At 34.3% G+C, this 16,502-nt stretch overlaps 6 protein-coding genes across 7 annotated transcripts in view; 4 read left to right on the forward strand and 2 right to left on the reverse strand.

The window, feature by feature from the left end:
• Positions 1,759 to 2,889, reverse strand: LOC104737724 ((R)-specific enoyl-CoA hydratase-like). The gene is made up of 4 exons (XM_010457974.1): positions 2,753 to 2,889; positions 2,262 to 2,543; positions 2,041 to 2,156; positions 1,759 to 1,949 (listed from the first exon to the last, which is right to left on the reverse strand). The coding sequence occupies exons 2-4, from the start codon at positions 2,532 to 2,534 to the stop codon at positions 1,817 to 1,819; spliced, it is 522 nt and encodes a 173-aa protein (XP_010456276.1). The 5' UTR covers positions 2,535 to 2,543; positions 2,753 to 2,889; the 3' UTR covers positions 1,759 to 1,816.
• LOC104737732 (adenylate kinase isoenzyme 6 homolog) lies at positions 2,982 to 4,300 on the reverse strand. The gene is made up of 3 exons (XM_010457987.2): positions 4,008 to 4,300; positions 3,430 to 3,575; positions 2,982 to 3,345 (listed from the first exon to the last, which is right to left on the reverse strand). Exons 1-3 carry the CDS (start codon positions 4,212 to 4,214, stop codon positions 3,165 to 3,167), a joined length of 534 nt encoding a protein of 177 aa, XP_010456289.1. The 5' UTR covers positions 4,215 to 4,300; the 3' UTR covers positions 2,982 to 3,164.
• Positions 5,600 to 6,758, forward strand: LOC104737741. Of its 2 annotated transcripts, none has more exons than XM_010458005.2 (4): positions 5,600 to 5,686; positions 5,814 to 6,126; positions 6,270 to 6,302; positions 6,463 to 6,758. In XM_010458005.2, exons 2-4 carry the CDS (start codon positions 5,820 to 5,822, stop codon positions 6,585 to 6,587), a joined length of 465 nt encoding a protein of 154 aa, XP_010456307.1. In that variant the 5' UTR covers positions 5,600 to 5,686; positions 5,814 to 5,819; the 3' UTR covers positions 6,588 to 6,758. The 2 variants fall into 2 exon arrangements, with proteins under 2 accessions (XP_010456307.1, XP_019087923.1); XM_019232378.1 differs by having other exon boundaries at positions 5,647 to 5,686; positions 5,818 to 6,126.
• Positions 10,051 to 12,537, forward strand: LOC104737757 (thiol protease aleurain). Its single transcript, XM_010458015.1, has 8 exons — positions 10,051 to 10,359; positions 10,457 to 10,578; positions 11,005 to 11,120; positions 11,259 to 11,332; positions 11,446 to 11,710; positions 11,804 to 11,935; positions 12,044 to 12,179; positions 12,282 to 12,537. Exons 1-8 carry the CDS (start codon positions 10,163 to 10,165, stop codon positions 12,317 to 12,319), a joined length of 1,080 nt encoding a protein of 359 aa, XP_010456317.1. The 5' UTR covers positions 10,051 to 10,162; the 3' UTR covers positions 12,320 to 12,537.
• On the forward strand, positions 13,356 to 14,786 carry LOC104737767. Its single transcript, XM_010458024.2, has 3 exons — positions 13,356 to 13,630; positions 13,794 to 14,084; positions 14,398 to 14,786. Exons 2-3 carry the CDS (start codon positions 13,796 to 13,798, stop codon positions 14,448 to 14,450), a joined length of 342 nt encoding a protein of 113 aa, XP_010456326.1. The 5' UTR covers positions 13,356 to 13,630; positions 13,794 to 13,795; the 3' UTR covers positions 14,451 to 14,786.
• The window catches only part of LOC104756683 (thiol protease aleurain-like), a gene marked incomplete at its 5' end in the record, with an annotated part of 2,940 nt that continues 1,263 nt past the window's right edge, over positions 14,826 to 16,502 (forward strand). The window contains 4 exons of the mRNA XM_019231384.1: positions 14,826 to 14,916; positions 15,367 to 15,482; positions 15,620 to 15,693; positions 15,794 to 16,058. Coding sequence (XP_019086929.1) covers positions 14,826 to 14,916; positions 15,367 to 15,482; positions 15,620 to 15,693; positions 15,794 to 16,058 — 546 coding nt within the window. The remainder of the gene's footprint in view (positions 14,917 to 15,366; positions 15,483 to 15,619; positions 15,694 to 15,793; positions 16,059 to 16,502) is intronic.

Raw genomic sequence — 16,502 nt, forward strand, 5'->3', positions numbered from 1 at the left:
ATTTAGATTCATTATGAAATTAAATATTTTTTGAGATGATTAATCAAAAACCAAAAACGCTTTTCTAAGATGATTGATGAAGTCATATATAAAAATCATATAGAAAATGATTCAATTATACCATTATAAATGAGACCAAAACCTAACTTATATATATTTACAATTCACAATAATTTGGTTTTAATAAAACTAATATAAATTTATTATATATATTTTTTTTGGCAATAAACATATTATATATATATTAATTAACTTTATACTGATAAAACATATATGATTAGAATAATATTAATAAGTGAATAGAATTTGAAAAATAGTTATGTAATAATCTCATGTGAATTATTTATCTTAAAATTAATAAAAAAATAAAAGCAAAATAGAAAATACGCAACATATCTTAAAGATGACAAGTAGAATTAAAAATAAAAGTATACATCTTGATATTCATAATATAGAAATAATATATATATATAGTACTAATATCCCAAAAAAATTAAGAACAATTTAGATGATAGAAAAGTTAAATATTGCATCATATTTTAAAACAAAAATATCCCATATATATATATATATATCATATCTTACATATATATAGCTATCATACACACATGTTGAACTTCTTAAAACATAATAGCATATGCTACACACATGGTAAACTCTTACATAAAGTATATAAAAATTACAAAAATGCAATAATTAAATATTAATATATTTTATTATTTATTCTATTTTTAATTGTCATTTATCATTCATTAGAATGCTATAAATACTATGGAGGTGAAAAAATAACATAAACACAAATAAATAATTGTAACTAATTAAAATTTAGTACCTTAAAATATGGATTTGATCATAAATATGAGAGTTACAAAATATTTGATAGAATATGTAAGTTAATAAAATATGTGAAAAATTCATAAATTAAATTTATTGTGAATAAAGAACTGATTTTTTTGGTTTGAATCTAAAATTTTGAAATTACTAGAAATATAATGACAGGAACTTCAAGTTAATCAAATTGTAATTTTAAATATACATTATGTTCTCTCTTAAAACAAAATATATATTCAACTATTTCTCTATAAATATTTATAAATTTTATATATTAAATATATTTTAGTTTATTATAATTAGAGTGAAATTACAAAACAAATTAATAATCATATTTTTATTAAAGTGAAGAAATAAAACAGAAAAATATGGTTAAAAAGTAGAAGAAAAATTGAACATCTTATAATATATTATTTTGATTCAAGTTGTTCTTTTACAGATGTTAACTCTTTAGGTGACAGCCTGATATGTGTCAAGTTCTAGAAGAAAGTTTTAGAATAAACTCTATATTAAAATATACTTTAGTTTATTATAATTAGAATGAGATTACAAAATAAATTAATAATCATATTATGTGAATTATTTTTATTAAAGTGAAGAAATAAAACACAAAATTATTATTGGAAATTATGATTTAAAAGAAGAAGAAAAATTGAACATGTTATAATATATTACTTTGATTCAAGTTTTTTTTTTTTTACATATAATAACTCTTTAGGTGACATGTGTCAAGTTCTGAAATAAAATTTTAGAATGAACTCTTCTATATTATACTCCTTGCTTTTTAAACTATAAGATATTTTAGCTAAAAACATGCATAATTAATAAGGAATGTTTACTTTTAAAAAGTTTAACCAATCATAAACAAAATTACATAAAATAAATATTTAAAAAATATGAAATTAATTAAAAATTTGTCTAGAAAATTGAAAACATCTTATATTATGAAACAAAACAAAAACTTTAAATCTTATATTATGAAACACTAAACAGAGGGAGTATAAGATTCGAAAGGACTTGGCTGCAACATTTCAAGGGTTGGTAAAACTGCAGTAGCTTCACCATCGAGAACAACAGTTTCGTTATGATTCTTGAAGCATTTTGTTGAGAATTTGACACTAACAAAACGAAATGAGAGTCAAGTTATGACAAAGGAAAAGAAATAAATATGTTTTTTCTTTGTATTCCAGTGGGTTTAAAATAGCTTACATGTACTTATTCTTGGTTGCTCTTAAAGCTGTGGCTTGAACCAGTCCGAGAATTTCATCACCTACGTAAACCGGTGACCGAAAATGCAGACTTTGAGATACATATACTGCTCCAGGCTGCAACAAAAGTGTTAGTTCATGTTTCTGTAACTCTGTAAAATCAAGTATTTAGGACAGGTCCAAGGTAAAATATGACTGCAAACTAAAAAGTAGAGAACTTACGAAATGGGCAGAGATGATACGAGGAAACATGGAAGAAACAAGCATCCCGTGGACAAGGCGATTATCAAATCCAGCTTTACGTGCAGATTCTGGATCGAAATGAAGCGGGTTCCAGTCATGGCTCACCTCAGCATAGGCCTTAACATCTTCACTTGAGAATACTCTTGTTTCTCTTAAAACATCCCCCACTTTAAGTAGTGTCTTTGAAGTAACTGATGAGAAACAACACCTCGAAACAAGAAGATACGTAGGGAGAAACGTTTTCGTCAGCATTGTTTTCACCTGCAAAGAAGGGGGAACAGATCAAAAACTCAAGATCTATGGCAATTATTCTCATTGAGACATTTTGTCGAACAGGTTATAGACACACCTTTGAAAGTCAAAAGATACAAACTTTGTCAATTTTACGACCCAGTTGCTGACAATATATGATCAGATGCTTATCCTTATAATCAAAATTCTTAGAAACAATGAAAAAAAGAGAAATTAACCTCGTCAAGTAAAGAGAAGACGGAGACTTTTTTCCTTTTTCTTAGCCTTCCTTGTTCCCCTGCTTCTTCTTTGACTTTAGAGCTCCGGATGTGATTAAATTGAAACACGCATTGATGTTTAACGGGACAATAAATTTATCCTACTGATTCTTAAGGAATAATATGATCCAGGTTAAGTATCTTAAAGCATGTTTAATTAGAACAAAACACAGGCTCTCACATTTGTAAAGATGAAAACTTTGTCTTCATTAAATATTAAAAAAGAGAGCACACATAAGCTGAATTGTGCTTCAGAGACAATCAGTATATATAAATTGCAAGCAAGATCCGAGACTCAGAATCCATATAATGAAACTACTAAAAAACTGAAACTTGTAACCATTACAGATATGCATTGATCATCAGATTATCATCAGGGTCGCCATGCTGTAATCCAATTAGTCAGACTCGCAACATTTTGAGAGATATCTTCGATTGTGTTACTTTGTAGCGGGATGACTTTTGACGCTAGATAACTCTCCTTTGCTTCTTCGAGCAGGACTTGGTACATTTCGCATTCAAGGTTGTTACTAAGCTTGATTCCTGAATAACCCCTGTTTTTGGTTGACAACACAATCAGAACCTCCTAAAAGCAAAACAACTCTTAATGAAGAGAGACACGAAATCGAATTACTGACCTCTTAGTTAAACGGTCATACAAAAGAGAGTTCTCAGTTTGAAGCACCACAACACGATCAAACCATCGCTCGGGAAAGAAGTCACAGCCATGGTAGTCCACAATGTTACCTCCTCCTTGCATTACATCTTCAAGCTCATCACACACCTGATCCAAGTTCAAATACAATTAGCTAAGAAAGGACTCGTCTCATGCCATGAATGAATGGTCAATAAGAAGTTATCAGAAAGATCTACTGCACAAGCTCCTTCACAATTAACCCAAACCATGATGCAACTCCACAAGCCAATTTTGATATCGGATTGAAAAAAATCAAAACTTTTTTGGAACAATTTTGAGACGCAACCATAACAGATTACACATGTAAGGACTAAGATTCCAAAAGAGTAAAGCTTTATCTATGGCCAATTCAATTGAATACACATCTTTGTCAAAGATTAAAGCTTTATTTATGAACAAAGTTGAAACAAGCAGCTAAGACAATTCCACACAAAGAAGCTGAGATGTAAAACGAAGAGAAATTTGAGTGATTAAGGAAATTAGGAATTAGGGGTTTGGGGGTTGGAGTACGAAACTAACCAAGTCTTCGTTGATGATGTGACACTTGAACTGATTGTCCCAGCCATCGTGCAAGTTCTTCTCTTTGACGAGATCTCCGATGCAAATATACTTGAGATTCGTGGCTTCGGCGAGAGCAGCAGCTGTCGTCGATTTGCCGGTGCCTGGAGTCCCCGTAATCAGTAGGTTCGGCCTTAGACGGCTTGTCCCATCGTTAGCCCCCGCCATGTGCAAAACCTAAATGTTTTTAGAGTCGCCGGCGAAGATGATTAAAAAGTGATGAACGACGGGTAGGGTTTTTTTTTTTTTTGACAATCGACGGGTAGGGTTTTTATTAGACAAAACATCATAAGGGACTAAGCCTGGAAATTAGAACCGAACCGAACCAAGATTTGGGTAAATCGGTTCGGTTTAAATTAATTGACATAAACGTTCGGAACGATTTTAATTCTGGTCGGTTAATCGAAATTTTCACTTTAAACCGTTAATAAGGGTGGACGCAAGATCTAACGGCGTTAAATAAAATGAAAATTAAATTTATTTTTTAATCACAAACATACAAAATTGGTTTATATATATGTGTTTCTTTGTGAAATTAAAGCTATAGCCTGAAGTTATTTTTTGGACATTAAATTGGAAGTAAGAAAAAACTTGATGAAAGTATGAAACGCCGAACATTTGTGTTCGAGGGTCTCGATGAATGTGAGTGAATTCAGAATATGTGATAAGGGAAAGTACCGATTAACTGACTGTGAAACGCCAAACTACGTGCTTGAGTGCCTTTTTGGTGCCGTGGCAGTGAATGTATATGGATGCATGATGCATATATATGAGAACATATATAAAATAGCTAGCATGAGATTAATTAAACATATGTGTTTAATTATATATGAACATGAGTATGAAATAATATGATTTCTTATAGGTAAACGACTAAAGGACCATTGTCATGAGTCATGACTAGCTCATGTGTTAGTATTGAGTGATTTTTGGAACGTGATACGACCTGATTTGGAGTAGTATGCGAGGATCCTAGATCATTAATTAACCTTGGATTTAAGGTTAGCTGTAGTTTTTTGGCATTAACTTTTCTACAAACTCATAATGTTTGTTCGTTTAATCCCCCTCAACGTTGGGTGTAAAAGAGGCGTTTAAAAAATTAACGTACGAAAGGAAACAAGTTATAAATGTGAACGAAGAGGGTTCGAACTTCGATATTATATTTGGTGTAATATCGATTGAGACGTGCATCTGTTGTCCATGTCGATCTTCTTGATCTTCTTCATTTTTATTTACATTAGGTCAACCCGTCCCTCGTATTAAAGATACAGTTTAATTTGATAATATACTTAACACGAGTTTTCATATGCTTCCATCATAGTCACAATTATAGAAAAATAAGCATCGCAAAATCGTAATATTGATTATTGATTTTTTTCTTTTTTTTCTAAAGCTTCTAGAATCAATTTTTTTTTTTTTTGTCACATCCACGAAAATAACTTTTTGGTGATTAATTTAGCAGTAGTCATAGTCAGTGACGAGGTGGCCAAATAAAGAAGTGAAGGAATCAAAGCACTAATGAACTGGTCACCATTAATGCATTTTTTAAGGCATATATATCCTGTTATGACCTCTATTCTCTACCTCTCTCTCTCCATGGCAAGCAGTCACAAACATATATACACAGAGCTGAAATTGAAGTAAGAGTCTCAGATCTTATCTCTTTTTAATTATTTAGTTGCCCTTTCAGCAAATTTGTTTCTAACAAAAATCTAAAGAAGACACAACAAATTAAACAAAAGATCTTTGATTGATAACTTTACAAAGGAAGTTATGAGAAACGGATGCCTTCCTTATCTGGGAAACATATATCTGTGGAAGAGGAAGAGTAACAAAGAAGAAAAAAAAGCTGCGAAAGCAAATGAAGTTTCGAAGGCGATCACAGGAAAAAATAAAGATAAATCGTACGAGAAGCGGGTGATGGTAGAACGTTGGATGAGCAAGGATGTGGTGGGCAAGTCACATATACACGATTCAATCGCTGCAAACAATAACAATAGCTTGCGTGATAGCATTATTGTCAATCGCAAGCAAGATTCAACCCAAGATCAGGCCAAAACAATACAAAGATATAAAGAAGGTACACATATTGAACTTGAACATAACATATTTAGCCGTTATTAAATGTAACCTATGTGAAGTAGATTTAGGGCCAGGAGTATATATGTATGTGTGTGTATCTCGTTTTGATATTATCCGCTATCAATGTTTTTATAACTTCAGATGAGGAGAAACTGATGCGAGGATATCACCTAGGTACGCATACTGGACTGGACCTTTGTTTCGTTCTAACCATAAATAATCAACGTTTTTATAAAGATTTATATATATATATATATATACATATATATATTATGTTCACATGTTTGTTTGTTGAGTCCTAGATGTTTCATTAATTTATGTTGTGTTTAATTAGGACCTTGTGTGCCAAAATTTGGTGATTGGACTTCGGACGAGTGTTTTGAGTGGACGCCCCGGCGTAATGAATTTAACAAGGTGAAGACGTTTGATTTGAGAGGAGTAAAGAGCAACGTCAAGTGAAGAAAAACAATTGCTTGCTTCCCGATTTTTCTAAGTCAAATGAACAAACTTGTAATTTACTAAAACTAAATTTCTCTTCATTATTTGTTTTTTTTTTTGGTTGAGAATTCGTATATATGTGTTCTAGTTGCTGCAGTTTCCCTATAAGGATGTTTTTTTTCAATATAATTAAACGACTCAGTGTGTGTAACCTTAGTAAAATATGCTAGCCCAATACGAAAAAAAAACTATGGGATATGAAAAATGGCAGAGATTGGCTAATAACGAAAGTACTGTATGATTTAGTGCTGGGCACGGGACGGGTACCCTTGAATTTTCTCCGACCCTTTACTCGTCCTGACCCTAACGGGTAATAGAAAAAATTTACTCATACTCGACCCTTAAATAATGGGTACCCGGAGAAACGGATATCCGGTAAAAAGTAGTTGACCCTTTAAGTACCTGACCCTTTATTATTACCCGGAAAAACGAGTAACCGATAAAAAAATGTCAATAATTGCAATAATAATTTTATCTTTTGAAATCCGAAAAATGAAATTTCATAAATTTATGCAATATATAGTTTCAAAAATTATAAAATTACGAATTTTGAAAATAAAAATAATATATTAATTCAGTTAGGCTAAGTTGAACTTAGGTTTTAACTCTAACTCTATAAATTAATAATAAATAATAATAATAATACAAAATATTAACGGGTATTTACGGGTCGGGTAGCAAAACGGGTAAAAGGGCCGAGTAACGGGGCGGGTATTGAAAACTAAACTAATACCCTATACTCGTCCCTTACTCACGGGTAATATAATTATAATACCCTTTACTCGACCCTAAAACTGCGGATACTCTTTTTTTCGGGACAAGTACGAGCCGAGTAACGGATCGAGTACGGGTAAAGGGTATTAGTGCCCAGGCCTAGTATGATTGATATTTTTCGTTGATAGACTATGACATCACAGTACACGTTAACATTCCAAGTATACAGGACAAATACAATCCACTCAAAACGGACCACTTGTCCCGATAACGTTTCCGTCTGTATCTCTCTCCATGCGCAATACTTCAACCTTGCAAATGGAGTAAAATAATGCATGCGAAATTGCCAAGAAATAAACTACAGCGTTGACAAAATATATAGTATATATAGATATATATATACATATATATATGAGTATTATTTTATCTTGGGCTCTCTAATTCCTCTTGTCTTTGGCTCATCGGGAAAACGAAATGAGCATGCGTATTTCCTTTGTACTAAAACTTTTTACGTTTACTAGTTTAGATTTAAAGTCTTATTTTCTTTAACAAAAAAAAAAAATTCTTATTTCATTTGAATTTCTAATAACTTGTGTGTTTTATTTCGAAGATCCAACTATTTAAAAGTCTGCAGCCTGTAGCTAAACAATTATCCGTTCGAGTTAAAAGGCAGTTAGAAAAATACATAAAAGTGCCAAACAACAGAGAGTAACGCAGTTAATAACTGTGTTACTTTAAAGATAACAGAGTTGGTTAAAATTTTGAAAGTTGAGTATATTTATATTTAGTAAAACTTGAAAGTTGGGTTCTATATATGGTCATTTTTCGTTTAAGATATATAGTTTTTAATCGACAGAACAATTAGTCGATTTATATAATACTCGTTTTAATACAAGAGTTATTAATTTATTAGTTGTTTCGTATAACTTATAGATAGTAGTAGTACTAATTAAGAGTTGATGTTTTCTTGGAAACTAAAAAGATAGAAGCAAGTGAAATGGCAATGAGAGTCAACAGACAATAGGTAACGAAATTAAGAGAATTTAAGCATCAAATAAAGCAGTGACGAACTCGTCGTCGCAGCCGTTTACGCGTTTTATGTTAATACAATGTCTCCCTCCGTGGCAAGCATAAACATAAATTGACATGGATATGTGACATAAATAACATATACAGAGATGAAGCTGAACCATAAGAGCCTAACAAGTAACACGTACACCAATTTCATCCCTGCTCTTTGAGTTTCCCTTTCATCAGATTCATTCCCAATAAAACCTAAGAAAACAAAAGATTGCTGATGGAACAAGGAGCAGCTACAGAAGGAAAGGAAGTGCCTAAGCTAATGAAAGAGGAAAACGAGGATGAATCGACCGAGAAGCTGACGGTTGAAGAATGTTGGCTAAGTGAGGATGTGCAAAGCAATTCACCTGTACAGGGTTCATGCATTGCAAGTGAAAAAGGGACCTTGCACGGGAAAGAAGTAAACGTGACGGAACTTGTGAAAGTGGGTATACATATGTCAGATGCAAAGGTAAGCAAGTGTCATGAGTCATTGTGAATGTCAAAAAAAAAAAAATAAGGCAATTTTTTTTTTTTTTAATATAGTTACTTGGGATCGGATTTTAGATTTTATTTTATTTTGCCAGAGACCCGATTATAGATTAAGACGGACCTGGTCAGATGAGGAGGACAGTCTGGACGGATGGTGCGATGATACGTCAAGTAGCGCTGATGCGTGCCTCCCCAAACGCAACACCGGTCTTGCGCCATTGTCACCGTACGAAAAGCGCTGCGTGTTACCAAAGTCACCGCAGGGAAAGCACCGAATAGTATTAACAAAGTCACGACCGGGGAATGGATTCAATACGGTGAAATTCAATAAGGTGAAGACGTTTGATCTGAGAGGAGTTCAAAGCATCGGTAGCAGCAAGAGGAGTGCGAATTTTCCTGACGACGACTCTTCAATGAAAAAGAAAAAACTAATCTGATATCTAAACGAACATAAAATTGCAATCTCTTCTTCTTCATTTTTTTTTTTGTGCACCATGCAATCATCTTATATGCATTTACTCACAAACGTCCTACCAATTCTAATAGTTCAATTTTCTTTCGCACCCTTGAGGTTTGTCTATGCATGAACCTTTTCCTCGACTTTTAATAAAACGGAACTCAGTCTATAATTTTGACAATGAATTGTATATTCTTTTTGATTAGATGAAGTTTTGAATTATAGGTTTATTATGGTTTTTGAATGAATGTTACGGGTACATCTAAGTAATCCATCAACGATGTTAAATAAAAAAACCGTACAATTCACAATCCATTTCAACTGTCCTAACCATTCCAAACCCTAAATACTCAAAGTTAGATAAATTACGAAGTATATGCCGTCTCCAAGATTGATCAAAATATATACAAGTTAAACTGTTAAAGTCCGGATTGCAAGATTAATTTAATAAGTTATGGGGTATCTTGCGGATAAGCCATATTCCATGGGTTAACGTGCAATTTACCGTATACCGTATAAAATTATGAAAATATGATTGATTGGTTGTAGTGTATAGTGTAGTGTATAAATGACATCACAGTACACGTCAACATTCCAAGTATACAGGACAAATACAATCCACTAAAACACACCACGTGTCCCGATAACGTTTCCGTCTGTATCTCTCTCTCTTCCGTCTTCTACTCTCCTTCTTCTTCTTCTTCTTCTTCTTCACTCACTCGCAATCTCTGAAGCTTAAACACTGAAGAAGCAGACATAAACGTTCAGATAATAAAAGAACAACAAAAAAAAAAAGGTAACAACAGAGAGAGCTATGTCTGCGAAAACAATCCTATCATCAATAGTTCTGGTGATTCTCATCATCGCCGCATCGACGGCGGCGGATATCGGATTCGATGAGTCAAACCCGATCCGGATGGTCTCCGACGGTCTTCGGGAGGTAGAAGAATCTGTTTCACAGATCTTAGGTCAATCTCGTCACGTTCTCTCCTTCGCTCGCTTCACTCACCGGTAAGTGAAAGTCTTTCTTATCCCTTGCACACACCAGCGGTACCTTCGCCGTTGACTTTGAGTACCCTTGTTTTGATAATCGTGTGTTCTTATGAAGGTATGGGAAAAAGTATCAGAACGTAGAGGAGATGAAGCTTCGATTCTCGATTTTTAAAGAGAATCTTGATTTGGTTAGATCCACTAACAAGAAAGGCTTATCTTACAAACTCGCTGTTAATCGTAAGTTTTTTCTTCTACTGAGTAACTGAGTTTGTAGTTACGTTCTCGTATTGAGCCTTTTGATTACTAAAAAGAAACACTTGTGGAATCTTTAACGAACTGACATATGTATTAACTTTTTCTGTCTTGGAATCTTCTAAGTTAATTTATTTTAGTTTTTTTTTCTCTTTTTTTTTTTTAGTTTTAGTTCACATGATTCAATATTGTTATTGGTCTTAGTAGTTTGCGTGAATATTTAGCATCATAGTTATTTTGTTCTGTTTCCTTATGATTTATAGCTGTCCTCATTGAAGATTGTTCCTGTTTTTTTTTCTTTTCTTGTTGTTGTCGGATCCTTGTTTGTGTTTAGATAGACATTGCTAGTGGTTTGATGATTAAAAAAAGATTCATCTAAAATATTTATGTTTATCACTTGAATGTACACAGAATTTGCTGATTTGACCTGGCAAGAGTTTGAAAGGAACAAGCTTGGTGCTGCTCAGAACTGCTCTGCCACTTTAAAGGGCAGCCACAAACTCACTGAAGCAGCTCTTCCGGAAACGGTAAGTGCAAGACCTCAAATCTTGCTTAACTGAACCATCCCTTTCCTGTTTTTTACCTTTAAGAATGCTGTATGTGTATTTAGCTGCAGAACCTTTGTTTTTATTTGGTTCTGATTCCTCAAATTGTGTTAATTGCAGAAAGACTGGAGAGAAGATGGTATTGTTAGCCCTGTCAAAAACCAGGGAGGTTGTGGATCTTGCTGGACATTCAGGTAAAAACCAATGATTACAATTTACTAATATATCTCCTTTTATCTTTTCTAATATTAATTAGATTTCATAATGTCAAGATTGTTTGTGATATGATATGAATTTTGTACTGCAGTACCACTGGAGCTCTTGAGGCAGCGTACCATCAGGCATTTGGAAAAGCAATATCTCTCTCTGAGCAACAGCTTGTTGATTGTGCTGGAGCTTTCAATAACTATGGCTGCAATGGTGGCCTTCCTTCTCAAGCCTTTGAATACATCAAATCCAACGGTGGCCTTGACACAGAGGAAGCTTATCCTTACACCGGGAAAGATGAAACCTGCAAATTTTCAGCAGAAAACATCGGTGTGCAAGTCCTTGATTCAGTCAACATTACTCTGGTAAGCATCTTTTGTAGATTTTTAAGTTCACTTGCCTGAAAAGACACTTTCTGTAATCTGTAATGATGATTGAAACAACAACAACAACAACAGGGTGCTGAAGATGAACTGAAGCATGCGGTTGGATTGGTACGGCCAGTAAGCATAGCATTCGAGGTTGTGAACTCATTCCGACTTTACAAGAGTGGAGTTTACACTAGTGATCACTGTGGAAGTACTCCAATGGTAAGACTTTTTTTCATCAAAATGCTAAATAGACTTCAATTGTTTCAAATAAGATCATCTTAGGCACTTAGCTTAGTGTTCAATTCGTTTTTTCGAATGTGGCAATAGGATGTGAACCACGCGGTTTTGGCGGTTGGTTATGGAGTTGAAGACGGTGTACCATATTGGCTTATAAAGAACTCATGGGGAGCTGATTGGGGTGACAAAGGTTACTTCAAGATGGAGATGGGAAAGAACATGTGTGGTAAGTTCTTTAACCATTATGAAACAATAACAGTACCATTACTATATGTGATACTCAAATCTTCACATTTGGATCTTTTGTTAATGCCTTCTTGAACTGCAGGTATTGCTACATGTGCATCGTACCCCGTTGTGGCTTGAGATGTTCAGCGAATGTGGTTGGTATATTTGTTGGATTAAACTACAAAATGTTCGTATATTTGTTGGATTAAGAAGACATTACTTTAAAGTTGGGACTTGGGATTGCATCTTGTTTTTATGCTTGTTGTAACATAAAGGTCTGTTCATATGTACAAAATAATGCAAAAACCATAGACGATAAATTTATAATACCTGCATGCTGGATTTTAGAACATAAATTGGTTTAGAGCAAAGTAGCTTCATTCTTTGATCCTTGAGTCAATTTTGTTGTATATAACCTATAGCTTGCAAGAGTTTTAATGTGTTCTCTGAGAAACACCAACATTAAGACTTTTAATGTTCTCCGTTAATAGTTGAATAAAGATTATAGTCGAAATTTTGTTCGTAACTGATTTGATACTGGCTGTTGGTCTGTTGGGGGATCGGTCTTCTGATGAAGCGTTTCAAATATGGCTACAAGCTAGACAATAGTTTATATGGGAGGTTGATTAAGTGTATGCCTGTATGGTTTCAACTAAGGTAAATTTTTGAAAACATGTTGCACAAGTTGTAAAATAATATATTTTTTCTTTGAATATAAATTTGACATTAGATTCAAAAAAAAAAATGCTTTTGATCAACAACTCCATTATTGTATGTGAATGCATTTAATCATATATTTTATAAGCTCCATAGAATCGGAAGCTGGTACACGGAAGCGGAACCGTTTGGAAGCGCCAAAGCGGATTTTTCTAAAAATTTAGGAAGCGGGTACGTGTTAGAAGCATATAAATATATATATATATATATATATTATATATAATATAATTATACAATGTTTATATATAATTAAATAGAATTTATACGATTTTATAAATAATTAGTATATAGTAGTATTTGCGACAAATTTCCGAGTGTTTGTGTTAGTCTAGTGGCATTGAGCGCTGTTCTTCGTACCAACGCCCATAGTTCGAGTCCAGGCACATACAATTGACGGTTTTTCCAACTTAAAAGAAAGGGGTAAAATTGTAATTTAACGACTGAGTCATCTTCCTCCTTCAAAACCCTTAATGACCGTCGCTTGCTCTGTGTTTTTGCGCATTTGTGACGAACATAACAACCATCGACGGTTCCGATCTTCACCATCACGCTTCCATTCCTGAATCGCACGGCGCTTCCAAACACCACATTTCACGAATCGCGATTCCGAGGCGATTCAGGACGATTCCGAACCCGCTTCCGCTTCAGGAGCGAGAAACGTGCCATCACCGGCGATTCCGTCGCCGCATCAAAAACCTCACCGCCGTAGCCATCAACGCACCTTCGTTTCAGGTGAGCCATTTTTTTTTTGGTTACGATCTTATCTCCGTCGTAAGTTATGTAGACCGGATGCTGAAATTGTTGTCGATTTTGGTCATATTGTTGTGTATTATTTGATGATCTTTAAGAGTTTTGGATTTGCTATTGATGGCTTAATTAATGGCTAAACGCAGAGAAATGGCGAATAAGATTGCGATGTTTCTATCGGAAGCAATAAACAACAATGCTGTCATAAACACTTGTCTTGGGGTATCGTTTGTGGTTTTGGGATTGAGATCTGATCAACAGCACAAGTATGTCGAGGCTTTAGCAGAGCACAAGGATTCGCTTTCCAAGTCTAACAAGGCGATGAAAGTCACTATGTGGGAGTGGAAACAGCAGCTCTTTGCTGAAGCTGCTTCCGCGGTTGTTCCTCTTTCCACGCTCAAGGCCATCTATGGTGAGGTCACAGCAACCACTCAGTCAGGTTGATTACTAGTCTCCAACCCTCTCTTATTTATATTACCTGTTGAATAGAAACATACTATGAACTACTACTACTGGTGTTGATAATGTGGAATCAGAAATCACAATTTTGACAAATCTTGACTTTTTGACTGGATATGCAAATATATAAACTAGGCTACCTTTGTGGGTTTGGTAAAGAGTCATGTATGCTCGCATCAATTACAAATATAAAGACAAAGCGGGGTTAGAATCGATATGATCATGATTACAAGTCGCCTTTGGAGATTAGCTGTGTGTTCACTAACTGGTTTGAATTATGTTCCTTCTTCCAGGTGACACAGCCAAGCAAGAGTCTAAAGTGTCTACCCCCAAGATCATGATATGAGAGGGTTGCTTAAAGTTAAGATTAGCATTTAACCTCATCAAATTTCGCAAATTGCATTTGTATAACTAGAGTTTGGCATGAGAGTGTTTGTTGTTGTGATCCTTGTTTAATCTCGTAAGTAAACAGTGCCAGTCAAATATGGTAAGATCCATCCTCTTTTGGGTTTATTTTCAAGGCATTCATTTTGGAGCCTATTAAGTTGATTAGGCCTTTGTTTGGTTGGATTAAATCGAAACAAAATGTCCAATCTTGTTACATGAAATGAACATTTTTGATAACATTCTTTCCTATATTATTATTATTACAAATGGTGAATAAAATACATGATTTTGCATATATATATATGGATAACTATTATAATCTTATTTAGAATAAAGGGAACGAAAGATAGGGAATATCAGTTTCATCATTTACATCCTCAGGTCCACTAACAAGAAAGGCTTATCTTACAAACTCGCTGTTAATCGTAAGTTTTTCTTCTACTGAGTAACTGAGTTTGTAGTTACGTTCTCGTATTGAGCCTTTTGATTACTAGAAAGAAACATTTGTGGAATCTTTAACGAACTGACATATGTATTAAAGCTTTGTAAGGAAACGTGGAAACTAACTTTTTTCTGTCTTTGGAATCTTATCAGTTAATATTTTAGCTTTTTTTTATTTTATTTTCTTTGAGTTCACGTGATTCAAGATTGTTATTGGTTTTAGTATTTGCAGAGTTTATGAGAGACAAGTAGTTTGCGTAAATATTTAGCATCATAGTTATTGTTCTGTTTCCTTATGATTTATAGCTATCCTGATTTAAGATTGTTCCTTGTTGTCGGGTCCTTGTTTGTGTTTAGATAGACATTGCTAGTGGTTCGATGATAACAAAAAGATCCATCTAAAATATTTATGTTTATCTCTTGAATCTACACAGAATTTGCTGATTTGACCTGGCAAGAGTTTGAAAGGAACAAGCTTGGTGCTGCTCAGAACTGCTCTGCCACTTTAAAGGGCAGCCACAAACTCACTGAAGCAGCTCTTCCGGAAACGGTAAGTGCAAGACCTCAAATCTTGCTTAACTGAACCATCTCTTTCCTGTTTTTTAGCTTTAAGAATACTGTATGTGTTTTAGCTGCAGAACCTTTGTTTTTATTTGGTTCTGATTCCTCAAATTGTGTTAATTGCAGAAAGACTGGAGAGAAGATGGTATTGTTAGCCCGGTCAAAAACCAGGGAGGTTGTGGATCTTGCTGGACATTCAGGTAAAAACCAATGATTACAATCTCCTTTTATCTTTTTAATTTTGGTTGCATTTCATGATGCCAAGATTGTTTGTGATATGATATGAATTTTGTACTGCAGTACCACTGGAGCTCTTGAGGCAGCGTACCATCAGGCATTTGGAAAAGCAATATCTCTCTCTGAGCAACAGCTTGTGGATTGTGCTGGAGCTTTCAATAACTATGGCTGCAATGGTGGCCTTCCTTCTCAAGCCTTTGAATACATCAAATCCAACGGTGGCCTTGACACAGAGGAAGCTTATCCTTACACCGGGAAAGATGGCACCTGCAAGTTTTCAGCAGAAAACATCGGTGTACAAGTCCTCGATTCAGTCAACATTACTCTGGTAAGCATCTTTTTTTACATTTTGTATTTCACTTGCCTGAAAAGATACATTCTGTTATCTGTAATGATGATTAAAACAACAACAACAACAGGGTACGGCCAGTAAGCATTCGAGGTTGTGAACTCATTCCGACTTTACAAGAGTGGAGTTTACACTAGTGATCACTGTGGAAGTACTCCAATGGTAAGACTTTTTTTCATCAAAATGCTAAATAGACTTCAATTGTTTCAAATAAGATCATCTTAGGCACTTAGCTTAGTGTTCAATTCGTTTTTTCGAATGTGGCAATAGGATGTGAACCACGCGGTTTTGGCGGTTGGTTATGGAGTTGAAGACGGTGTACCATATTGGCTTATAAAGAACTCATGGGGAGCTGATTGGGGTGACAAAGGTTACTTCAAGATGGAGATGGGAAAGAACATGTGTGGTAAGTTCTTTAACCAT

The sequence above is a fragment of the Camelina sativa genome, chromosome 2 (genome assembly GCF_000633955.1).
Source record: "Camelina sativa cultivar DH55 chromosome 2, Cs, whole genome shotgun sequence".
Taxonomy (NCBI): Eukaryota; Viridiplantae; Streptophyta; class Magnoliopsida; order Brassicales; family Brassicaceae; genus Camelina; species Camelina sativa.

What these genes read in the sequence shown, in the direction of transcription:
- LOC104737724 (XM_010457974.1), bottom strand. Translation starts at nt 2,534, where the DNA reads ATGCTGACGAAAACGTTTCTCCCTACGTATCTTCTTGTTTCGAGGTGT. An exon ending in GTATCATCTCTGCCCATTTC is followed by an intron (nt 2,157 to 2,261) that starts GTAAGTTCTCTA and finishes CTTTTGTTGCAG; the next exon opens with CCTGGAGCAGTATATGTATC. An exon ending in GCAACCAAGAATAAGTACAT is followed by an intron (nt 1,950 to 2,040) that starts GTAAGCTATTTT and finishes TCGTTTTGTTAG; the next exon opens with TGTCAAATTCTCAACAAAAT.
- LOC104737732 (XM_010457987.2), bottom strand. Translation starts at nt 4,214, where the DNA reads ATGGCGGGGGCTAACGATGGGACAAGCCGTCTAAGGCCGAACCTACTG. An exon ending in ACATCATCAACGAAGACTTG is followed by an intron (nt 3,576 to 4,007) that starts GTTAGTTTCGTA and finishes AACTTGGATCAG; the next exon opens with GTGTGTGATGAGCTTGAAGA. An exon ending in TATGACCGTTTAACTAAGAG is followed by an intron (nt 3,346 to 3,429) that starts GTCAGTAATTCG and finishes AACCAAAAACAG; the next exon opens with GGGTTATTCAGGAATCAAGC.
- LOC104737741 (XM_010458005.2), top strand. Translation starts at nt 5,820, where the DNA reads ATGAGAAACGGATGCCTTCCTTATCTGGGAAACATATATCTGTGGAAG. An exon ending in AATACAAAGATATAAAGAAG is followed by an intron (nt 6,127 to 6,269) that starts GTACACATATTG and finishes TTATAACTTCAG; the next exon opens with ATGAGGAGAAACTGATGCGA. An exon ending in GATGCGAGGATATCACCTAG is followed by an intron (nt 6,303 to 6,462) that starts GTACGCATACTG and finishes GTGTTTAATTAG; the next exon opens with GACCTTGTGTGCCAAAATTT.
- LOC104737757 (XM_010458015.1), top strand. Translation starts at nt 10,163, where the DNA reads ATGTCTGCGAAAACAATCCTATCATCAATAGTTCTGGTGATTCTCATC. An exon ending in TTACAAACTCGCTGTTAATC is followed by an intron (nt 10,579 to 11,004) that starts GTAAGTTTTTTC and finishes GAATGTACACAG; the next exon opens with AATTTGCTGATTTGACCTGG. An exon ending in GGATCTTGCTGGACATTCAG is followed by an intron (nt 11,333 to 11,445) that starts GTAAAAACCAAT and finishes TTTGTACTGCAG; the next exon opens with TACCACTGGAGCTCTTGAGG.
- LOC104737767 (XM_010458024.2), top strand. Translation starts at nt 13,796, where the DNA reads ATGGCGAATAAGATTGCGATGTTTCTATCGGAAGCAATAAACAACAAT. An exon ending in CACAGCAACCACTCAGTCAG is followed by an intron (nt 14,085 to 14,397) that starts GTTGATTACTAG and finishes TCCTTCTTCCAG; the next exon opens with GTGACACAGCCAAGCAAGAG.